This window comes from Amblyomma americanum, chromosome 1 (assembly GCF_052857255.1).
Source record: "Amblyomma americanum isolate KBUSLIRL-KWMA chromosome 1, ASM5285725v1, whole genome shotgun sequence".
Classification (NCBI taxonomy): Eukaryota; Metazoa; Arthropoda; class Arachnida; order Ixodida; family Ixodidae; genus Amblyomma; species Amblyomma americanum.
The window spans coordinates 276,565,149-276,589,489 of NC_135497.1; the positions used below are offsets into that span (position 1 = coordinate 276,565,149).

Consider the following 24,341-nt stretch of genomic DNA (forward strand, 5'->3'; position numbering starts at 1 on the left):
ACACATGCTGTTGTGAGCAGTGTTTAAGTTGTTACATGACAGTCAACTCGACGGCTCTTTCTCAGGTTACCTGTTTTGATTCTGTTGATTGGGCATCACAGAATGGGAAAATATGGAGGCAGTATGACCATAAGAATGTTTACTAGCTCCCTTGTACAATGCCAAATGAGTCTTCCCAACTAGTTCAGCTAGCAGTTCTGCCTCAGTTTGAGTCTATTTTGAAGTGATTGTGTTTTCATGCCTTTCATTACATTATATGGCAACTTGATGTGTGGAAAAAGCATTGTGAGGAGCTTTGAGTTGCATTAGTAGCTTTTCATTTGTATGAGAACTTGACTCAACTGTTGGGACTGTGGTGGTGATACAATTCATACTTCATTGCTGAGTGCCTCCTGCCTTTCGCAGTCAGACTTTCAGTTTACAGATATGTTTAAGTGCTCGTTTTTTTGTGTGCATTTTGGACACACAGATCTCAAGTTTCCTGTGTGCAGTGGCCAATGACGAAGCCGTGGTAGCCTGATGAGGCAATTACTTTTAACTGCCTGTCTTACTTATATGGTGTTGTTGCCTTCATTGAAATGTGGGCAATGAAACGAAAATACCCGTCATCAAAGCATGTTTTTACTCACATGCTAAGCACTGCATACTTTGTTATTTCCTTCAGATTGGCCCCCATTGGCAGCAGGTGGTAGACAAGTGCCACAGAGGGCACTTCCAACCCCTACTTCTGCTTTATGCGAACCCAAATGGAACTCCAGTGTCTACAGCCAGCGCACCTACTTCTGTGATACAGTACATGTCGGAACACAAAAGTGAGCATAAATTTTTTTTCAGTTGTGCATGTTAGGATTAGATTATTTGAACAGTGACTCGCACAGTATCGCAAAGCACACGGGCGCCTTAGCGTTTTTCCTCCATAAAAACGCAGCCGCCGCAGTCGAGTTCGAACCCGGGAACTCCGGATCAGTAGTCGAGCACCCTAACCACTGAGCCACCCGCCGCGGTGGCTGCGAAAAACGCTAAGGCACCCGTGTGCTGTGCGATCTCAGTGCACGTTAAAGATCCCCAGGTGGTCGAAATTATTCCGGAGTCCTCCACCACGACACCTCTTTCTTTCTTTCTTCTTTCACTCCCTCTTTTACACCTTCCCTTACGGCGCGGTTCAGGTGTCCAACGATATATGAGACAGATACTGCGCCATTTCCTTTCCCCCCAAAACCAATTATTATTATTATTATTATTAACAGTGACTCAAAAGTATGACCTCTCTACATAACGGCAGCAGGAACACCAAAAAGAAGGGATACAACCAGAGAGAGGAACGGGGACTAGCACTGCCTTGCATTGCCTTTATTAACCCTCTCAGGTGCTGCCCGCCATTTCTCTGCAGAAGAATTTATTCCACCTTAATATTCTGTACAGACTGCAAGAAAGCCAATTAGTCAGGTTTGGAGTGGAAAAAACTAACTGCCGTGTTTTTATTGGTATCTACAAAATTTTTTACAAAGTGTCACAATAGTTGTAGATCGTAACATCGAAACACCGGGATTTGTCAAATGAGTGCTCGAGAGATCAAGGGATTCCTTGAGGAGAGAAGATGCACATGACACTAGAAACTAAAAAAAAAAAGAAGATATTATAGGCGACAAACTGCCCTACACGAGTCTGTCGAGGGACATGCTACCTAGCTCACTGTTTTGAAAAATATTGTTTACTGTTTGGGCTAGCAAACCTGAAAAGCTCCCCAGTTGCAATATATGAAACAACAAGATCACAGCTAGCTCCAGGACACATTCAGAAAAAGCTGTGAATTCACAATGTACAGTCCCGGCCAAAGTATTACGGAGCATGCTTTGGTGTTAAATTTCTTGTCACGCCTTACCTAGCGAAAATTACAAAGTACTGTATGCATATGTTAGCACATGCTGCTGGTTTACTCACACATGAACCCAAGAAAATCATCACGTTTTCTTTGGAGCATGTGAGAAAATTTAAAATGCCAGAGCATACTTCGTAATATTTTGGTGCACCTGTGCATGATTGCACAATGTTCGTACAATCGTTGTAGTCCTTCTGCTTATGATAGAAAAACGAGTTCTAATGCATTAGAAAGACAAATATATTTTCGCTTCAATGGTATGCGTTGTTAATAACGATAATTGTTGGTACAAGTGCAGTGAGCAAAAAACGTGGTGCATAAAAAAGTACTTTTGTTTGACTTTGGCTCTAGTGGTTAATTGTTTAGAACCATTTCACCAAAGAACAAAAATGATACATATTAGTACCTCAATAGCTTCCCATCTAATTGACAAAACACATGCATATTTATCACATTTGTGCCACATGCAAATTTCATTAAGTGTTCTAAATTTCTTTGACATGCTCTTAGTAGTTCTTTAGTGTTCGTTGTTCAGAGTTAATCGTAATCGTGAAAACGCTGGTGACAGTACCAGACCACTGTGGGTCATAAGATGTAAGGTTACTGTTGTCTTGCCTGACCACTGTGCACTTGCCACTGTTTTGTCTGTGCTCGAAGTTTGTGTGTAAAAGGATGTGTACTAGAGGTAAATTAGTCTCTACCAGTGTCCTTTTCTACTTGTTAAAAAGGCCTTAGATGCACGCATGCGATTCATGGTGACTTTATTAAATCAGAAGTGAGTGGGAAGGTGCTGAATTGTGGGCAAAGTAACAAAATTTGTCTTGGTCGAATTTTGTTAAATTGAGGTTCATATGGAACTCTGACTGTATTACCATATTACCAGCTGGCCCACACACACTGCTCCTTTACAGAGCTACTAGTTGCAAATATGCCACTAAGGCTGCTAACTTATATTCAGGCTTAAGTGGCCCTGAACCACCTGTCAGGTATTGTAGGTTAACACGTTGAGTCGGTAGAGCATGTTAAAATCTCAGCCCAGCAAAGTGCAGCACATAGGTTTCTCAAGTATAGCAAAAAGTAAGCTCTTCCTTGCTTCTTACAACTCACTGTTACAGCACTGTATCCACCATTATCCCGTCATAGAGCAGCTTTTGTATGGTGTCAGTGCCAGTAATCACCTACACCACCACTCAACACGATGAGAGCATGGTCATGATGGGTAGCAGGGACCGAACTTGACTGCTGTATGTGGGGCACCAGTCTTGGTGTGGCAGGTTGAGGGACAAGGCGAAAATTAAAATTAAGGAAAACTGTGACAGTTAAGTAGTGTGCCTTTAATTTCTGTTTGCTTGTTGGAGGTCTATAGAAGCAATATTTTCAGAGTGACATAACTTGCCTAACACCCTGCCTATTGCATGTCATTGCTAGTGATTAACTGAGAGGTGCTTCAGGGCCCGCTCAGATCAAATGTGGAAGAGGTTGATGCTGGAGACAACACTTGTGGAGGTGAAAGTCAGAATTTTGTTCTTTCATCTCCACAAGTGTGGACTCCAGCCGCCGGCTAATAGCAGAGCTCTTGGCTTCGTTTGAGGAATGCATGGCCTAGAGACTTCTGTCCTCGACTGTACATCAGCACCTGTTGGTGGCGAGAAACAAAGCACACACTTTAATAAAAAAAAAATGCATTTGATGAGGAGAGCTAGTTATGTGTGGCAGGAACTATGCTGATAGGACACAGGTGTGCTTAGCACACAGCTCCGTAGCTTTGTGCACAACAGTATTTTCTCTATAGTTGATAGTATGCATTTGTAGTCCTGTCGCTACTGTTGTGTCCCACATAAAAAATAGAGCAGTCACTGCAGAAATGAAAAATGTCAAGTCTCATCTAATGTCGTTACTAGATTGCTCAGTCATTGTTTTGTGTATGTTCATAAAGAATTCTGTCCACTTTCTTTGCTGATGCAGAGAAACCGATGGACTTGAAGCGGTCAAGTGAGAAGCACAGGTATGGGCAGCAAAGTGTGAAGAAAAATGAACAGATTAGTGGAGCTGTGAACATCGCCAACGACGAGTTGCCATGGGGTCGTGGCAGCTACCTAAGCAGCAAAAAAGCCATCAGCATGGGAGGCCGCTCAGCTGTGCAGGAGCCTCTGCCTGTTTTGGACATGGCCTTTGGTCATTGTGCAAAGCCAAGGGCACGCACTTACTCAGACACTTCCATTATGTCGGAACGCCCTTTTGATCCAACCGGCAGTGGGTCAGATCTGGAAGCTCACCATGCCATTGACAGCATGCGCCGAATGACCAAACAGATAGGCAGGGATAACTGTTTGGATGGAGACCTCAACAGCACCTACATCAGCAGACAAGCAGTGGAGAGTGTGCTGAGCCTTCAGCACCTGCAGAGGCAGCGCACCTTCAACGGGGCCAACACGACAGTTGTGCCTGGAAGCCGTAACAGCAGTAGCAGCCTGGAGTCATTCGAGAACTCACTGCACATGCGAGAGAAGGCGTCTGACTGCGTTGATGGTGCATGCCGAAGGAGAGACTCTGGCAACTGGAGTGGAGATAGAAACAGTGCCAGCTCAGCAAGCAGCACTTCTCTGGATGGGTCTTACTACTGCACTTCAGGTGTGAGGAGGTGAGTAATGCTGGTACCAGTGACACAGCCACAAGTATGTTTTTTTTTTAACTGGATTAGATTGAGAGGAGTTGAGATTGGCAAGGTGTTTCTTGCTAAAGCAGTGCACTTTTGTTGTACGATTGTGCTGTCTTACTATATACCTGCTATGAGGTGTTATCCAGTTTTCAATGCAGTTTTATTAATGAAGGTTGACAAAAATATTTTCATGCAGTTCACAAACTGTCTTTCTAAGCATGGTGCAGCATCCATCACTGGAAGAACTGTAAATGGTCCTTTTTATTTTTTAAGATGGTGCAGGACTTGAGGATATGTGGAGAGATGCATATTTTGCTGTTAGTTTTTGATCATATTTTCTGTAATGTATGGTTAACTGTAGTTTTGTTATATTTCTAGAAGGGCAATTGCATGCTCTGTTGCAGTGCGTCAAAGTGTGTGTTTTGTAAGATTGTGGGCAGCATTTCTGTACTAGTGCACGGTGTACTGGTATACCTAATTTTACTGCTGGGTTTCTTGTGAAATTTGGGTGCATTAGGTAACTTATTGGAATGCACCCTTGGTAGATTGCACTTGACATCCTCTTACTTGGTGTGGAGAGAAGCATGAAACTTCCATATGCATACAGTTAACAGAAATACCATCTCAGTTGATGTTTGGCCCCTTAATCTCTGTGCACCAGCTACACACATGATTACAGGAAAAGCTCGTTAATTCAAACTCGAAGGGAACTGGAAAATTGTTCGAATTAAGCGAAGTTCAAATTATCGAATGGGTGCTAGAATGAGCGGTTATAACGCCCCGCCGCGCAGGCAGAATCTGAAGCAGTCACACCTAGACTCGTTACCGCAAGCGAGGCGCGACTACATGTTTGTGGCGGGCATATTCTGAGAACTAAATTGATCCGGTCCTAATGGCAAAAAATAAATAACATGATCGGTCAGTTATGCGCCAAAAACTAGTGCTGGAATGCATTCGCATGAGCAGCGAGCTTTACCGCTGGAATTTATGACGCTATTTATGCTCCAAAACATGTTTATTTATGGGGAAGGGTTGTCAAAATTAAAAGTAATCGATGAAGTGCATTTGCTTGCGTTTCTTCTGCCGAAAATCTATCAGTATCATCTGTACCTTGCCCAAAGCCCCTGCGCAACGTCAGAGTTCTCATTGACAGAGAAGTGGTGTGCTGCAACATCGAGCGCTGACGCTACTTTATGTGTGCTTGGCGGTGGCATAATCTCGTCGCCGCCGTCGGACTCATCGCTGTCGGCTGTTCTCACCACACGTGAGCCCTGCGACGTCTGCTGGGAGCAAGCAGCCTCAATTATATCGGCGTCACTCAAGGGCTCCAACATTTCCACGCTGCTCTCCACGTAGCTTGCGCTTGTGGCACCAACAAAATCCGTCATCGCCCGAACCGCCATACTACGTTGTTTACACCACATGATCGCGACCGCGGCACAACGAAAACCCGGAACGGCTCGCATTGAAGCATCGGCGGTGAGGGCGAGTGCTCCGGCAGTGAAAACCTGCTACGGGATGCACCGGAACGCAGGCTCCATGAGCCTCGTGCACTCGGCTTTTTTTTATTTTCCATTGTTTTACATTGCTGGTAAATTTGGAGCGTGTTTTACTTGCTGTGGGTCTATCTACGAGGAGCGGTGTCAACCAATGGTTCCTAGTTCGAATTAACCATAGCGGATGCCGACTTGTTCAAATTATCGGGAGTTTTCCCCCTTTGAAATACACAGGGCATTGCCGGGACCCGGGTGTGAGTTCGAATTAACCGTAAGTTTGAATTAACGAGCTTTTACTGTATATCGCTATTTTGTCTTTTTGTAGAAGACAGCATTATGGTGAAGTAATTGGCAATTAAGATTTTACCTTAACTTCTTTCATTTTTGCCATACACATTGCATGAGAATTGTGTAACATACTATATGTTCTTCAATCATTTGTGGTTTTGGCAAGTTTTTTGTAGTGCACACTGAATGTTGTAGATGGTCTGACTGATTTTTTAGTTATTTTTTGCGCAGAGCCTGTGGGAGCCCCGGTCGTGCTGTGAACAATTTTTCTAAGCACGAGTATTCCAACATCGGGATGCTTGTGGACAAAGGCTATGATTCCTATTCCCTGTCGAGCACCGACAGCTACCCATCAGCAGGAATGCCGGGGTCTCCAGCCAAGGCAGATCCTCGCCTGCAGCAGATACCAGAAGCTGTACAGATCTCCAACAGGCTTGAGAGGGCCATTCATCATTCACTGCTGCAAGGAAGTGACTCAGCCTCAGATTCTGTGTTTGACGATGTCTTCACTGGTGGGAAAGGAGAAGGTGAGCATCACATCTTGATGCATTATTGACATCCAGTGTGATCTATGCTGTTATGAGCTGTCATTATTCAGAATTTCGTCTTTATCATCAGTGCTTTTGAATATGGATTCACAGAAATTGTTTTTTGAAGTACCTGGCTGGGTTTTTTCTTTGTGCAGAAGAATCACAGGACTGTGATAAGCTCTGCTCTCAAGCTGAAGTGTGCCTGAAGATGTCATATGAAAAAGAGCAAGCAGGGGACCTCAAAATGGCAATTTTCTTCAGTGATTCAGCAGCAGGTAAGTACGGAATTTTATCAAATAATGTAAGAGCCATGTTTTGACTGGTAAAAAAAATTTGTGTGCAATGCTAGCTGCGCTTTTAGTTTGCCGATATCAAGTTTAAAAAATTTTTGTTGGTGATGCCTCTATGAGATATCCCCGCAGGAGGGCGTCTGCAGCTTGCAGGCGTTGGTGAGTGGTGACACCACGGGTTCCCTAGCATCCGCAGGGACATCCCTGCAAAGGGATGATGGTGAACAGTGCATCACTATGGACCCTAGCACCCGCTCCTAGCCGTGCGTGGCAACGCCGTGTCTGGGGAAAAGGGGATCCTGGTGGTTGAGCCGATGCCGAGCGTTTGGACCTTTAAGGCCCCTCGGTGGAGGCAACACACCACTTTGGCCCCAGCTTCCTGTAGACGGCACCTCCGGCCTGACCCGACCGGGGGAAATCGGCAGTCGCCTTTTCCTGTCCTCCCCTCCGTTTTTCACTTTACTACCCATTTCTCAACTATCCTGTCTCCTACTCACTTCTTCGTTTTTCCTTTTTTCCTGGCGGCGAGGGTTAACCTTGTGTGACCAACCACCCTGAGTTGCGTCATATTTGGTTATAGTTAAGGTGTACAACTGGCGTGGGCAGGCCTTCCTTGCAAGTTCCTGCTGTCCCGTCCCTTAGTTGGGCTCCATGGTGGGTGACTGGCATCATGACCGAAAAACTAAATTTTTTATGGCTTCCCCCCCCCCCCCCCCCCCTCAAAATCAGATCGCTCTCTTAAAAGAGGGGGAACGAAGCAACAGACTTTTTCCCCAAAAAGAAAACAACCTTCCCAAAGTTTCATATGATATAGAGCACAGTAGAAGGAAAGCAGGCAAGAATTCTATCCCCCTTTCTGGTATCAAAGTGCCTAACAGATGCTAGGGCCCCGGATATAAGCTATCGAAAATGGCCAGTGGCGACTTATTACTATAAATCCGTGACCATATCCAAAACTACAAAATCTCAGATATTCTATCTATTGGAGACATCCCAGTCTTCATAACGGCACACAGATCCCTCAACACCGTCCGTGATGTCATCTCGGAAAACGATTTCATTCATCTAATCGAAAAAGAAATGCTAGAACGTCTCAGCGACCAAAATGTCACAGATGTGTATCGAATTAAAATCTGCAAGGACAACAAAGAAATAGATACTAAACACATGGTTCTCACATTCAGCACAGGCACATTACCCGAAACCATCCAAGTCGGATAACTTAAAGTAAACGTCAGGCACTACATTCTGAACCCACGCAGATGCTTCAATTGTCAGAGATTCAGGCACAGCTCACAGAGTTGCCGTGGCCGCAAAACCTGTGCGAAATGCGCTTCCAAGGACCACCATTCAGAGGAATGTGACGCAGCGCTGCACTGCGCAAATTGCAAAGGAGACCACGCTGCATACTCCAGGGCGTGTCCGTCCTGGAAAAAGGAGAAAGAAATCATCACCATAAAAACCAAAGAAAACATTTCATTTAAAGAAGTGAGGAGGCGTTTTGCGCTTACCAACACATTCTCCTTCACAGCAAAACCAAACTTCGCTGATGTGGTGCAAGGGGCATAGCACCACACAGCTCTCCGACACCTGCCGAGGCCACTTCCACCGAGCCTACGGCAGGGCCATCCACGCCCCAGGCAGGGTCAGCGAAAGCTGTCCTGCCACTGCCAATACAGGGAGCGCCGGTCCATGGGTCGGCATCCCGCAGGACTTCCCCCCGTCATTGGAGCCCTGAAGCTAACACAACCGCGGCTGCGTGGTCCTCTAGCACCTCTGACGCACCAGCACCCGCTTTGCAGCGGCGGAACAGCTCTCTTGAGCGAAAAAAAGACAGGCCCCTCATAATGGACCCAGAGCATAAGTAAATGCCTTAGCGTTCTCACCCCCAAAAACAAACATGGCTTTTTTAATTCAGTGGAATTGTAGAGGACTTATGCAGAATTACAGTGACATCACATATTTTAGGGTGAATGCTGCCCATAGTTTTATGTCTTCAGGAGACCAATCTTGGTCCACAACATGTGCATATCCTGAAACATTATAAAATTTTTAGACACGATCGCGAGCAGGCAAATCGACTCTCGACTCGTTCAAAGCGACTCGTTCAAAGCGGTGTCCCTGCTGAAGAAATCAAACTCAAAACAAAACTTGAGGAGGTTGCAGTCAGCATCGTGAGCTGCAAAACACTAACAATCTGTTTTGTATACATTCCTCCACATTTTACATTCACACTCCATGATCTACAAGAACTGACAGATGAACTCCCATATCCATATCTAGTAGTTGGGGATTTAACGCTCACTCCCCCTTTGGGGAAGCGAGCGCTGCGGCTCTAGGGGGCAAACAATTGAAGATTTTATTCTCACAAATAATATATGTTTTTTAAACACGAAAAAGGCCACATACTGCTCTCTAGCCTCGGGCAATATGAGCTGCTTAGATTTGTCTTTTAGTTCACCATCTGTTTTTAATGATTTTAAATGGGACGTTATAGACAACCCATATGGCAGCGATAACCTTCCGGTATTAATCAGTTTGACATCCGCGCCAGAAATCATCCCAACTAAACCGCGATGTTGGAAGCTGCATTTAGCAGACTGGGAAATTTTTAGAGCACAAGCCAATTTAGAAAATATAGTTTTAGAAAACCTCAGCATCGATGAGATAAACGAAATGTTCACGAATTGTATAATTACTGCTGCACAATTAGCTATTCCTCAGTCTTCAGGAGTCTTGCAGCAAAAACAAAGTGTAATGGACAAAAGAATGCAAGGATGCAAAAAAAAAAACAAAATAGAGCTTGGGGTAAATTTCGCAGGTACTCAACACAAGAAAACCTCATACATTTTAAAAAGGCAAGAGCCAGAGCTCGGTACGTTCGTCGCAGTGCCGAGAAAGCCTCTTGGTAGAGTTAATTTTTCATTTATTAACAGTCAAATCACATAAAAAAAAATGTGGGAGCAGGTTCGAAAATTCAGTGGCAACTTCTCACCGTTCACAATTTCTCTTCTAACAACACCTGGCACACAAACAAGCATAAGGGAACAGGCAGACACCTTGGGGGAACACTTCGGCTGCAGTTTCCAGTTCATCTCACTATACGCAGTCATTTCTGAAACACAAAAATATAGCTGAAAAACAAAAACTTCCAATAAGTGGAGGGGGAAAGGAACAACACAACAATTTAATTACTCTCCATGAAATAGAGTGCTGTCTGCTGGAAAAAAAACTGCACCAGGACTCGATCAGATACACTATAAAATGCTTGCCCATCTTTCTCAGCCTGCCATAGAAGCACTCTTGAATTTCTTTAATAAAATATTCATAGAAGGAAAAATGACTAAGGCATGGAAAACAGCAGTGATAGTGCCTCTCCTGAAACCTGGAAAACCACCAACTTCCCCTTGTAGCTATAGGCCAATAGCACTTCAAGCTGTCTGGCCAAATCATTTGAAAGTGTTCTGAATATAAGACTTAACATTTGTCCTTGAATCCTGCGAACTTCTTGATGTCCATCAATGCGGTTATAAAAAGGGGTGCTCAACAACAGACCATTTAGTCGCCTCGAAAACACAATAAGAGAAGCTTTTGTACACAAACAGCACTGTCTTGCCGTTCTTCGATATGGAGAAAACGTATGATACAATCTGGAGGTTTGGGATCCTCCGCGACCTAGGTATCCAAGGCAGGATGTTGAACTGCCTGAAAGACTTCCTTTCTGACCGCTCATTTCAAGTATGCCTAGGATCAACCCTGTCCAGGAGCTTCGTTAGAACGGGGTCCCCCAGGGGTGTATTTTAAGCACGACATTGTTTGTTGTAAAGGTTAATTCCATTAACAAAATAATCCCGAAGACCATGATGTATTCAGTCTATGTCGACGATCTTAAAATAGCTTGCACATCCTTCAATGTAGCAACATGCGAGAGACAAACACAGTTAACAATAAACCAACTAGAGACATGGGCAGACAAAAATGGATTCCGGTTCTCCACACAGAAAACAGTGGGCATCCTGTTCTCACTAAAACGAGGTCTACAATCCGACCCCAGTTTACACCTAATCAAAATCGAACTACCTATAAAAAATGACAAGTAAAATTTCTAGGCATTACCTTTGACAAAAAGCTGACATTCTTACCTCACATTAATACTCTAAAAAAGAAAGCCTCTAGATCATTGAACATACTTAAAGTACTTTCCTGAAAATGCTGGGGTTCTGATAGGACATGCCTTTTACAAATTTACCGCTATGTTGTGTGCTCGGCCTCAGATTACGGATGTATAGTTTATGGGTCAGCGAGACCGTCGTATCTGAAATGCCCGGATCCAGTGCATAATTTATATTTGCGTCTTTCCATTGGTGCATACAGGACGTCACCCATAAGCAGTCTTTATGTTGAAACTAACGAACCACCACTTACAGACAGGAGAAGCTTGCTGACATGCTCATACATTCTAAAAATCCGTTCACTGCAGAATCATCTATGCTACCCGATCGCTACAAAGTGCCCATCTAGAGTACTCTTTAACATCAAACCCCATGCTACTAGGCCACTGTTTTTGCGGTTTTAAGAGATTTGCGAGGATATTGGCATACTAAGCACATTACCTGGTGTTGCACAAAGGCGAGATCCACTACCTCCATGGTACAATTTCCCTGCAATATGCGATTTCACTCTTACACATGTCCGGAAGAAACGAACTCCACAACAACATATAATACAAGAATTTCTTGCACTCGAAAAAAAGTACAGTACTTTCACAGCTTTTTATACAGACGCTTACGTTGGAAGCACAGTGGTACAAGAAAATTGGAATGAAATAGTAAGGCTTCCACAGTGTGCCTACATTTTCACTGCCGAATGCTACGTCATCTTTGTAGCCGTACAAAAAATAGTGAACGAGAACCTTGCAAACAGTATTATATACACAGACTAAATGTACTTACAGCCCTTCACTCTAGACATGCAATCAATCCGCTCCTGGGTGACATTATACACAACATAACAACAGCCATTGCTGAAGGACAAAATATAAAATTCTGTGGGTACCTAGCCATATCGGCATAAAAGGCAACGAAAGAGCAGACTTCTGCGCTGCTGAAGCTCATGATAAGCAAATCAAAAAAGTAAATACACCATTCAAAGATTGCATTAACTTAATTCATCGTAACTTAAGACATAAATGGCAGTCTGGGTGGAACAAAGAAGCAAATAACAAACTACACAGTGTAAAACCAATTGTAGCTGAATGGAAATCCTGCACCCACCAGAAACGTTTTAAGAAGTGATTATCTGCCGTCTTCGTATAGGATACGCACCTCACACACAATTTCTTGCTGACAAAACAAGACAAGCCTGTTTGCGAAGAATGCGGAGATGAAGTTACTGTTAACCATATTTTATTCTCTTGTGCAAAACTAGAAGAACTAAGGAAAAAGTACTTTGCTCAATTTTATAACGAATACATTCCTATTAATCCTGTGCTGCTTTTAGGAGATAACGCAATTGTTGATATGTCGTGCGTTTTTAGTTTTCTTAGAGAAACGAGATTTCTCCAAAAACTAAATTTTTTTACACACTGGTCTCTTGAATTTTAGTACACCTCAGCCACTTTCTCACCCCTGAGAAGAAGGCTGAGGCCTTTGTTTGATCAGTTGGGAACCTCGAGATCCTTGCCAGGGCAAGGATGGCCATAGAGTTGTTTACCTGACGCCCTTTAAAACTTTTAATAGTACCAATTTCTAAAATTATTTCCTCTGTCCTTATGGGGTAGTTCTAACTTTGCGAGCACTCTAAATCACTGAAGATCTTTAACATTTCTATAAAACTACCCAGGAAATTTCTCCATACCTCGAGCTTGGTGCATGATGGCCTAAGTTGCCCATGTGCCATAAAACCCAACAAACACTCAAACACACTCACACACACATCTAAGAGATAATAATAATACATTTATTGCCAATACTGAAAGCCTATATTCATGTTTTCATTTGATAGGTCGATTGTTTAAGTAAATGAGCACTGTACCTTTTTTTTCCACAGCTAAAGCAAGGGCTGCCTTGGATGCACCTTATGGCAATGCACAGTCTCTGATTGCAGCAAAGATGAAGCACAGCATGTGTGTGATGCGCTCATCAAATCTATCCAAGCGTTTGAAGGAAGCAGAAGAACGCCGTCGAGGGAAAGAGTCCAATGGCTATGAGGCTCACCACAGCCGCCAGGGTAGCAGAGACAGTACGCACAGCCGTCACACTCGCCAAGGCAGCAGAGACAGTGCATGCACTGTCATAGACCTGTCAGAACCTGTGAAAAACATAGAAATATATGCGACACTCCCCAAGAAGGGCTCCAAGAAGAAGAATGGCGCGCTGTTTGCCCAATCGTCCCTCCGTCTAAAAGATGACGTTGAGGTTTATAAAGATTTTCTGGTAGACCAGTGGCAGAGTAGCAGTCAGGATGACTTGGCCATCAAAATGATGTCTGATGGAGAGTACACACTCAATCCAAAAACCAAAATGAGGAATGGCATGGGCAGCCTTGGGAAGGCCAATGGCACGAAGATGAGAGATGCTGAGTTCAGTGACTATTCCAGTGAATGGGAGCAGTCCAAGAAGCCCTCCTTACACCGAACACTATCAAACCCAACAGGCATGAAAAACCATGATGCTGACGAGGCAGCCAGTGTTTCGGCTTCAATGAAGAAGCAGCACAGAATCAGGAGGAAGTTGATGGGTGGTTTCATGCGCCGAAAGAACAGGAGTTTGCCTGACCTACGGGAAGGCAAAGATGGCCCACAGACTGAGTCTAGGGCACTCGACGACACTGTCATATTCGATGCTAAAAATGAAAGAGTCATGAAACATGAGTCGTCTAATGAAGAAGAAACTCGTGAAGATCATTCTGCCACTATCAAGCGCCGCGGTTTCCACCAGCCCCACCGAGCCTTTGTGAGCAGAGGCCACGCACAGCGCCCCCTTCTGACCAAGGTTGACCCTCCCCAGGTTGAAGGAGTCACTTCTTCCACAACTCTGCATCAACGAAGCACAGCTTGTGAGCAGCAAGAAGACTCTCCGGAACAGGCAGCGCGCTGGCTACAGCTGCGCCAGCAGCCATCCGAGCTGCCACAGTCACGGCAGCAGTCATCCGAGCTACCTCAGCCGCGGCAGCAGCCATCCGAGCTGCCACAGCCACGGCAGCAGCCATCCGAGCTGCCACAGCCACGGCAGCAGCCGTCCGAGCTGCCACAGCTACGCCATCAGCCATGTGAACTGTTTGGGACCAACGACCCTCCAAGTTTCAGTGATGCCCAGATGCCAAGCCCAGTTCCAACCCATTCCAGCAGCAGCTTCAGCATGAACCAAAGCGCAATATCGGAACCAAATTGTTTTCTAAAAGAGCTTCACATCAAGAGAACACAGATTCTGAAGTCTCTGCCCAAGGCAGCCGATGCTGTTCGACACTTGGGCAATGAGACATCCACACAATTGAAGTCTGAGAAGCATTTAAGCAGTGCATCAAGTGGAAATAACTGGTTATATGAACTTCAATCAAAACAAATGGCGATGCTCAAGAAAGGGGAACAAATTGATGGAGCTAGGGCCAAAGACGGGCTACCTTCAGGTGAGAATGCTTTCCAGTTTTTTTTTCACATCCTTCAAAGGCTCTAATTATGCCATGCAATACTATCGACGCTTCACAATCCTCAGAGCAGACTGAAAAAATGTTTGAATTAAGGAACGCTTTTTAATGCACCCTATGTTGGTGGGACCAAGACGTAAGTTTAAATAAACCAGAAGTTCAATTTAAATGAGTTCGAATTAATGAGAGTTGTAATCCAAGGCTCAGTACTTTTTAAACACATTTGCTTCTTGCTCATCATAGAATGGGCATTTATGCAGCATATGTACTCCTGGAATCTGAAGTACATTGAGCTGCTTTACATTTTATTTGTTTGGTTGAGCATACACTACAGTAATGCCAGTTGCATGCAATTTTGATGTAGTCAATTTTAGTATGAAAGCAATAAAAGAGGCATCGTTTACTGATAAAGACGTTAAAAGTTATCAAGTGCTGTGAACAATGATAAAGAAGGTAGAGAAACTGCAAACCCTTGTTTAACGGGGTGCACAGTGCTTTGGCGACATCACTGCTATGAAAACAAAATTGCTTTTTAGGTTCGGGCAGTAAGTAGCAGTCTCAGGTTAGCTACAGTCTGTTTCACATTTGTAGAAAAACTGGGAGTGCATAACTGCCGTGTTTCAAGAACCGCTGCCGCCGACAGCTGGGGAAAAAATGCATGTGCATGCGGCAAAGGCGCATGTGCAATAGCATTGGCCGGCTCTCTTTTTCTGCACATCAGCCTGGTGTCCCCCATTTTTGCCAGCTGTCAGCGGCAGCGCTTCGCGAAGCTTGGCGGCTTGGCTCACAGTTTCCCTTGATGTGTGAAACAGCGTGTACATACTCTCGCAATGCCTATCATGAATGTGTGCACAGATCCTTTTCACTAAATTAAGCCCGTGCTCCAGCAGCACCAGATCAAAGCCAACTGCCTGACTGGTCTAAACATGGATGTTGATCCTTGTGAACAGCACACATGAAGGCATGCAATTTTTTTAAATGTGTGAGAGCAGTGCAGCATGTGTTTTCGCTAGGCATTAGTTCATTGCACAGCAAATTTTTTCAGCTGTATTTTTTAAAAGCAAAAAGCCACTTTTTAGTGGGAACTATAATCACTTCAGTGCTGACTGCTTGACTTGTTATTGACCGTACTTAGCCAGCATTCTGCTAAGTTTTCAGTTATCTGTACAACTGAATGCATAAATTTTTTCATCTGGCTTTGCGTACAAGAACTGCTTGTGAATGTAACATACATTTTTTGTCGTGATGCCTTAGGTGTCATTCTTATGGCTTAAAGAAGACTGAAGTGCCGTAACCCTTAATGTGCAATGTAATTGAATGGCTTGTCCTTTTTGTTCTTTAGGAAAAGAGGAACCACTTCGACAGCACCTAGTGCTTTCAGCTCCCCAAGTTACTAATAAATATGTGAGTACAAAGTCAGATCAAAATGACACTGCACACTGTGATAGCTATATTTGCATGTGGCTTGCAGTGCATATAAGCATATAACTTACACAAGCAGTGCCCTACATATTTCTTACCGTGACAAAGACACGTACAGAAAGACACATATGCATGTCATGTAACTGTCAACTTTTGTCAGAAAATGGTTGCCAAACACTCATAATAAGGTGGGATATTACAAATGAAAATTGAGGCATTGCATCGGCGAGCTCAGTTGTTATGGTGCTCGGCTGCTGACCCAAAAGATGCAGGCTCAATCCTGGCTGCGGTAGTTGCATTTCGATGGATGCGAAATGCTAGAGACCCGTGTACTGTGCGATGTCAATGCACATTAATCTCAGGTGGTCGAAATTATCAAGAGCATTCCACTACGATGTCCCTCATAGCCTGAGTCGCTTTGGGATGTTAAACCGCATAAACCAAACCAGACGAATTCAAAATCGAAAAAGAATAAGAAAAGTGAGCAAAACAGCAAAACGGTATATGGATTAGACGATTGCTTTAACATGCAGAAAATCACACACTGTATATTCAGGCTGCCATGCCTTCATATGCCAAGAGATCATAACACACTACAGCTTCTTCGTACAGCAGGGAACGTTGCAACTCATGCCACATGTAAATGCACACTCATATTTTAGAACACTGTGATGTTGGAAAAATCATGTTCAAAGATAAAAACCAGAAATCTTTTTCTGGTGTTTTTCATGGTGTAAAAATAACAAGTGACTGTGAGTGATAGCCACTTCATCAGCCATCAGTGACAGCTCTTAAATAGTGTACTTAACGCAGCCTGTATGCACCCACCAGCGTGTAAATGAAAATTTGTCATAATGAGCCCCCCTCCCCCATTTTGTTCATGAGCGTTGCCTGCCACTTGCTTGTTTTCTTTTCTAATTGTTATCCCACATCTATTATTCAGGGTGTCCCAGCTGATATGGACCAAACAAAAGAAAAAACGAAAAATGAGCCAGCTTAGAGAAGTGAAACGAAGTGAAGTTTAAGTAATGTGTGTAGTAGCCACTAGCATTTTACAGTGCACCTACCTGATTAATTAGTTGAGATTAATTATCTTGCTTTTTTAAATATTGCTTTAAACATTCGGGTCACAATTGAAAAGGTATCAAGTGTCATGAGAAATGTCCTGCTGAAATGTTTTCGTCCAGGTAGCCATAGCATATCCGTCTTTTCTTTAGCTTGAAAGCACAAAGAATGCATCCCATTTCACCTCAAGTTATTACTCGGTAATGAGCCACTTGTATAAACAAACTTTTAATTTTCTCAATAACATTGGCGTCCTTCAGTTACTTTAATTACAACTCAAGCAACTGACCATATTTTTGCCAATACATTTTAAACTCATATCTTGGACTCTAATGTTAATAACTATAACCAACCCTTAGTATTATATATTTGGTGCATCATGGGCAAAGTTGAAACTGCCTCATTAGTTCCCAAACCACTTCTGCTTCTTCTATTACTATTACTGGTTGAAAACAAGCCTTAAAAATTTAAAACTATATATCACACGGCAGCATGGCCAAGTGCACCATGATGACACCTGTGATCTGATAAAATGAGGCTTGCTTTGAGTTTTCTGTGCTGCCTGGGAATCTAGGCCCTCACACTGCTGGTGGCTTTTTAGGTAAGTACAGTGGTTGCTGACTTTTCATAGCAAAAACGGGCTACCATCAGTGATAGCACTATTCTTTCCACGGTGACAAAGAGCTGACAGAGAGACATTTTAGTTAGATGCTTTTTATGATGCTTGGCAATAGCTGCTACCTGGTCATTTAAAGCAGCAATCTAAAAACTTGGTGAATTTATGTTGCCTAATTGTAGGAACAATGAAAAAAAATTGCTATTGACTACTACACACGATACTCAGCTTTGACTTAGTTTCGTTTTTGTAGGATGACTTTTATTAGTTTTAACCTTCTTGCATGCTAGCTGGAACACACTGCATAAATGTTTGAAACCACTTTTTTTAGTTAATAGTTGCGTGATAGGCGAGTGTGTCGTTCGAACTTGAACAAAAAAAAGTGCAGGAACAGGGACAAAAAAGAAGACAGGACAGGTGCTGACTAGCAACCTTCAGTTGCTTTAAACATTCAGCAACCTTCAGTTGCTAGTCAGCACCTGTCCAGTCTCCTTCTTTCTTAATTGTCCCTGTTCCTGTGCTGTTTTTGTTCAAGTATGTACCAACTCGCTCAACTCGCCGTTTTAGTGTGCAATTTTTTTCTGTGTGTTTGCAAAAATTATGTAGTGCAACGTTTACTGAAGTCAATAAGACCGGCCAACGCACAATGAATGAACTTTATTGGCACGTACACCCACAGCAAAACCTTTCGGATGGTAGTATTAGCAAAACAGTTTATTTCATTGTTGTATTTTCATACATTCTGGCAAAGATATATGCAGCCTAATTGTGATTGCACGACTTACACAGTGCACCATTAAATTTCAAGCAATATGCTTTGGATGCAAGGTAATGAAATTTTTTCGACTAGAGTCGCCTTCCATAAAGTTTTGGCAGCAGGTGTTTAAAGTAGCCGATCTGTATGCACTGTTTTCTTTTTTCAAGAATGCGACTGGCAGCGATGTTATTTTATTGACAGAGTTGTGTGGATGAAATGTCAGAGCTGTGAAAAGGAAAGGTCAAGAAAAAGAAGGGATATCAGATTACTAGCAAATACTTTTAATAACAGATTTTGAGTGATAGAAGTGGGATGCAAAGATACCTATGGATCGATACTGAATGAAACAGGATCTGTCAGCTAATGGTATTGCTCAAAACAAGAGAGGTAGTGTTGGCTAAGATGTATTTATCTTGCAGCAACATTTTACTATGAAAATATTAGCTATGATGGAGTAGACAACTCATCTCTAGTATGATTTGAGGCAGACTGTGGTAAAGTAGTAAATCATGCAGAATAAGTTCAGGTTCCAATTTGTCTGTGCAACAAAAAAAAATTACGGAGGCCACTTAAGACTACTTACATGTTTTAAATGCGAAAGCATTGTTTTTTCCCTTTTCATTCATTTTTATATTTTTCTTCTTTTCCTTTCTATGGCATACCCACTCATTAGTTTAGTGTAAAGCAACGCATATACTAGGTTCACTTTTGTTTACCAAGAAGTGGCACAGTTCTGTGGCCTATGACAATAAAGGAAAAAAAAGGAAGGTTTTGTGGCGTATGGATTGGATGCTTGCCTCACAGTCTGAAAATCCTGGGTTTAATTCCCTGCACCTTCGGAATAAATTTCATTTTTCTTTGCCTAGTCACATGGGTTTTAGGGCAGCACTGTTTCTGGACATCGGGTTTCATTGCCGATGGGCCATATATAATGTTTTCGCATTAAAATTAAAAAATGGTATTGAGATTGTTTTGTCTTGTTGGGTCTGTAAACATACCTGCCAAGTAATTCCCGAATTTGGATGGTTTTGTATGATTGTACAATCGAAACAGAAACCTCCCGGAAATGCTCCAGTGCTTGGCTCAAAGCCTTCTCCTATAGTCTGGCCACGGGCTGATGTGCAGTGGAGCTCCATCTTTAGAAATTTAGCCTTATCTCGGTGCTAGTGCTATAGGAATCCTCTCTATACCACACAACAACGCTGGATGGGGGCGGCAGTTCAGTATTGTCAAGTAGCGTCCAGACTGACACGGCTCTCGGATGCATTCTTTTGGCAGGTGTCGGAGGGATGGACATTGTTACCCCCGGGTTGATTAAAATTACTTCCTGAACAAGAAATTTGTTAACAGTGACCATTGCAGCCAGTGACTTAGCATGGTGGTGATTTATACATACATAAATGTTAGGGCAGAACAGGCAATTCTTTCTCCATTGTAAATAAATAAAAAATTCAGTCAGTCAGGTTTTAATGTCTGTAAAAAATTCCAGCCCTTGACTCCTGAGAATTTTTTTAACCCCCCCCTCCTCCTTGCTTAGCTCTCCCTAATGCCATCTCTGAATCGACAGGCATGGTAAAAAATTCAGGGCTGCTATTTGCTTGCTCCAGGGATGTAATCAGGAGCAAGATTGATGCGCCAGACTTAAGTTTAGAACTAATGCCTCAGTTTTGGAATATGAGATTGTTATGGAGGTGCAGGACGATTGCTTGGCCAGCCTCAGGTGTTTACTGTCAGCTATAGCGAGAATGGTATGCATGACAAAATATTTGGAGAAAAGCATGCTTCAGTTGTCAATTACTGCTTTGTATTTGGTCACCTCAACACCATATCTTGGGCTATTCACATGTAGGTAACGTTCATCACCACTTGTCCTGCATTTGCCTGTTACGGTTTATTACGAGGTCAACCAGTCACACTAAATTCAAGTTAAAGCCATTGAAAAATTGATAAAATTTGGTTCGTGTTTGGCTTTGTGACTGTCGAAAGTCATTGACACACATTACATGTGACAGTTTTCAAAATATCACCAGACTAGACAGGCATATCTAATACTGAACTTTACATGTTACTCTTGTAAAAATTTGTACAATTCTTCTCATTATTAATTATTTTGGCTTTCTGTTATTTCTCAGTCTCATATATATTTGCACAAAGCATAGGCAACCTAGAACATGCAAAAGGTCTCAAGCATACATTGGAATTAGGTACGAGAATATTATGTTTTGGGAGAAAGAGTCAAATCTTTGTGCAAAATAATGTGCCATAATTGGAAATTGGTTTTTGAGGAAAGGAAATGGAACAGTATCTGTCTATCATCTTGGTGGACACCTGAACCTGTAATGGAAGGGGTAAAGGAGGCTAAAGGAGGATAAACGAGGGGGGGGACCTGCTACTGATCGGGAGTTCCCGGGTTCGAACCTGACAGCGGCGTTGCATTTTTATGGAGGCAAAACGTCCGTGTACTGTGCGATGTTAGTGCACATTAAAGATCCCCAGGTAGTCGAAATTATTCCAGAGCCCTCCACTATGACACCTCTTTCTTCCTTTCTTCTTTCACTCCCTCCTTTATCCCTTCCCTTATGGTACATGAGACAGATACTGTGCCATTTCCTTTCCCCAAAAACCAATTATTATTATTATTATAAAGGTGGGAGTGAGAGAAGGAACAAAGGTGCCGTAGTGGAGGGCTCCGGAATAATTTCGACCACCTGGGGACTCGCACAGCACATGAACGCCTTTTGTGTTTCGCCTCCATGCGGCCGCCGCGACCAGGTTTGTACCCGGGAACTCTGGCTCAGTAGCCGAGTGCCCTAACTACTGAGCCACCGTAGCAGGTAATTGCCTGCATGATTTTAAGAATGCATTAAGCATTTAATGAAAATAATAAATTAAGCACAGTGTCATGTAAATACAAATTTTATTTAATTGTTTTGATTCAGATTGGTTATTTTTACATTAACCATTCAGAAATACAACTTATAGTTGTATTTATCTCCAGAGTCATTTAACTGCTTGTTAAAATGTGCTTAGTGACGGTGTGTTGCTGTGAAACTATGGCACTCTTGTGTTTTTTTGTCTCTGACTTTCTCTTCATTTTTTTTTTCTTAGGCATATCCAGCTGACAGCCAAGGCCATGGTGTACAAGCTCATAATGGACCTATGCAGAATTCTGAGGAGGAGCGTTGTGAAAATGCAGAAGAGCAGGATGATATAAAACCAAAATCTGTTAAAGATCTTGCACTGAAATTCGAAAAAATCCTCCGCCCGGCTATGCTGGATCCAGAAGTGTCAAATGCTCGTGAAGAACCACCACTTTCCATTGCTAAAGAGCTTCCTTTAGCTGTGAACAAAAGCACACCAACTCAAGCAGGAAACTTGGCAGCGGCTAGAGATCCTGGTTGCGAATCACAGACAGTAAACATGTCATCCTCGCTTATGCGCACTGAGAGAATGAGCACCCCGACGAGCCTGCAGTCGAGCCCAGACAGTGCTCCCCTGAATAGGACTTTTGGTTCAGCACACTTCCTGCAGCCAGCTTCTGTTCAATGTCATAGAGCGGGCAACACTACAAGCCAACAAGTGGCTTCTGTGATACAGAGCTGCCAACCATACAATGTCGCAATAGCATGCTCAGGCAGTAGCTATCTACCAGTGTACCAGACTCCAACATCACCCCCCACCCCTTGCACTGGGAACTCTGCGCACCATCATGCTTCATACAATCGGCTATTTGTTCAGCAGCCATCGATCCAGAGCACATCACCCGCCTCTAGCCAAATGCATGGCACAGCCACGTATGACCAGCGGTCAAGCCATTTCAAGTCTCCACCAGTACAACAGCAGTATGGGAAGGCTTTCCAGTATACTAGATCCCCAGATCCTGTGGAGGCAAGGTCATTTGTTGCAGCCCGAGTACCATCAGCATCACCAGCAGTGACTGAAACATTGCTTCATTCCATGGCACCCACCAACAGTGACTCTTCAAAGCGACCTACAAGGCCTCCCGATTATGAGACTGCTTTGCAACGACTTGAAATGATTAAGGAACAGCAGCGTACAGCGTCTCCTGACAGCTTCCAATTTCCTGCCAAAGCACCACCAGATGGGCCTCATGATCAGCAGCTACCTCAACCAGACGTGGAGCTTGGCAAGAAGCGAAAGACTGCCCTGAAAAAGTGCGTTACTTTCTCCGATGAGGTGGTCCTAGTAGCATGTGCTGAGGAAGAGGAGGACGACTATGTGCCCAACCCACTTCTTGAACGTGTTTACCGGCAGCATGCAGCAAAGCAGGACTGCAAAGAGTGCCATGAGCCTTCGCAGTTTGAGGACATAAACTCTGTTCACTCTTCTGACTCGTGTGATAGCGTTTGCCATGTGGATGCCATTCTCAAGCCTCATGACAGCTCCCAAGTTCCTTGCAACCTGTGTCACAAGAAGTTGGTGTCTCCTCCCACAGTGTACTGTCCTGACTGTGCCTTTTACATGTCGAGGTTTCAAAAACGGACGTAGCCTTTCTTCCTGAACATTTTCTTCCAGCCTGCCGTTCAGTCTGTGATATTTGTCAGGGTTGGCTTGGTGAAATGCCACCTACTTAAACCTGTTGGTTACTTTCACTGTACAAACTGAACTGAATTTTCATCTTAGCCAGCAGCTGGCATGTGGCTTTAATATTCACAAAGATCAAGATTGTGCACTGATGCCGAGTGAATACTGGCATTTTGAGTATTATATCTGTTATGTTTTTAGTGCGGTTACATAAGAGATGTATGCCCCAGTATTGACTATATCACACTACATTCAGAAAAGGAAATGCAGGTTGTTGTTACCTGAGGATTTAATGCTTGATTGTACATGATTGTGCCTTGTATATTTGTTAAGGTGTAACAAATGCTACTTCCCAACTAAGGCAAAATACGCATTTTTGCCTGTTGTATCATGTGTTCAGAAACATAGCTATTTATATCTTTAAATGAACTAGCAGTACCTTAAAAATTTTGTGATAATTCGAACAATTTTATTCATCAGAAACTTTTATATATTGTACAGTATTAGTTGCATGAAAGACACCTAAGCCTCATGATCTCAATTTTTTTCATCTTGCGGAAATATTATCATTCTAGCATGCTGCTGTTGAGCAGAACAAGTGCTTGTGAAAAGATTCTGACTGGAATTCCTCACAAGCTGTGTTCCAAGGTCTTGCTGTTGAAAGAAAAATGCATAAACCATCGAAAACCTACAGCATACTTCTGCTTTGCAAGAACAAAACATACATTTTAGAGTTTTATGTGCCAAAGTTAAAAGCAGTTTGTAAATAAACATTACTCTTCATTATGTCAATAATGGGTCTGTCTAATTGCTTTTTGCCTGAATTGCTTTGTAGTGAGCATGGGACTGATCCTATGACCAAGCCTGTTTGTGTTGGTAGCTGGTGCAGATAATTGTGTAATGTTGGTAAGTTAGTACTACAGCAGACAAAGGACTCTCTACAGTATGTTGAAGCTGCATGTATGAATTGCCAAGCATTTGGAATGTAAGTAGAAGTAGCGACTGAATCCAGACAGTGAGTGATTTGCTTGCAGCAATTAAGCGTAGGTAGGATGGTAAGTTTTTGCTTAAGCTGGTAAAAAAATGCCATTTGTGATGAGCATTATGGTACAGTTGTGGACACAAGAAAAAGCATTTTCAACGATTAGGT

At 43.1% G+C, this 24,341-nt stretch overlaps 1 protein-coding gene across 2 annotated transcripts in view; it reads left to right on the top strand.

Moving 5' to 3' along the window:
* The window catches only part of ec (ubiquitin specific peptidase echinus), a 77,230-nt gene extending 53,244 nt beyond the window's left edge, over positions 1-23,986 (top strand). For both annotated transcript variants that reach the window (XM_077649317.1, XM_077649318.1), the window contains exons 11-17: positions 665-812; positions 3,845-4,520; positions 6,554-6,849; positions 7,008-7,127; positions 13,191-14,768; positions 16,129-16,190; positions 21,755-23,986. In XM_077649317.1, the coding sequence (XP_077505443.1) occupies positions 665-812; positions 3,845-4,520; positions 6,554-6,849; positions 7,008-7,127; positions 13,191-14,768; positions 16,129-16,190; positions 21,755-23,155 (4,281 nt within the window). In that variant the 3' untranslated portion in view covers positions 23,156-23,986. The remainder of the gene's footprint in view (positions 1-664; positions 813-3,844; positions 4,521-6,553; positions 6,850-7,007; positions 7,128-13,190; positions 14,769-16,128; positions 16,191-21,754) is intronic.
* The last annotated feature ends 355 nt before the right edge of the window (positions 23,987-24,341 follow it).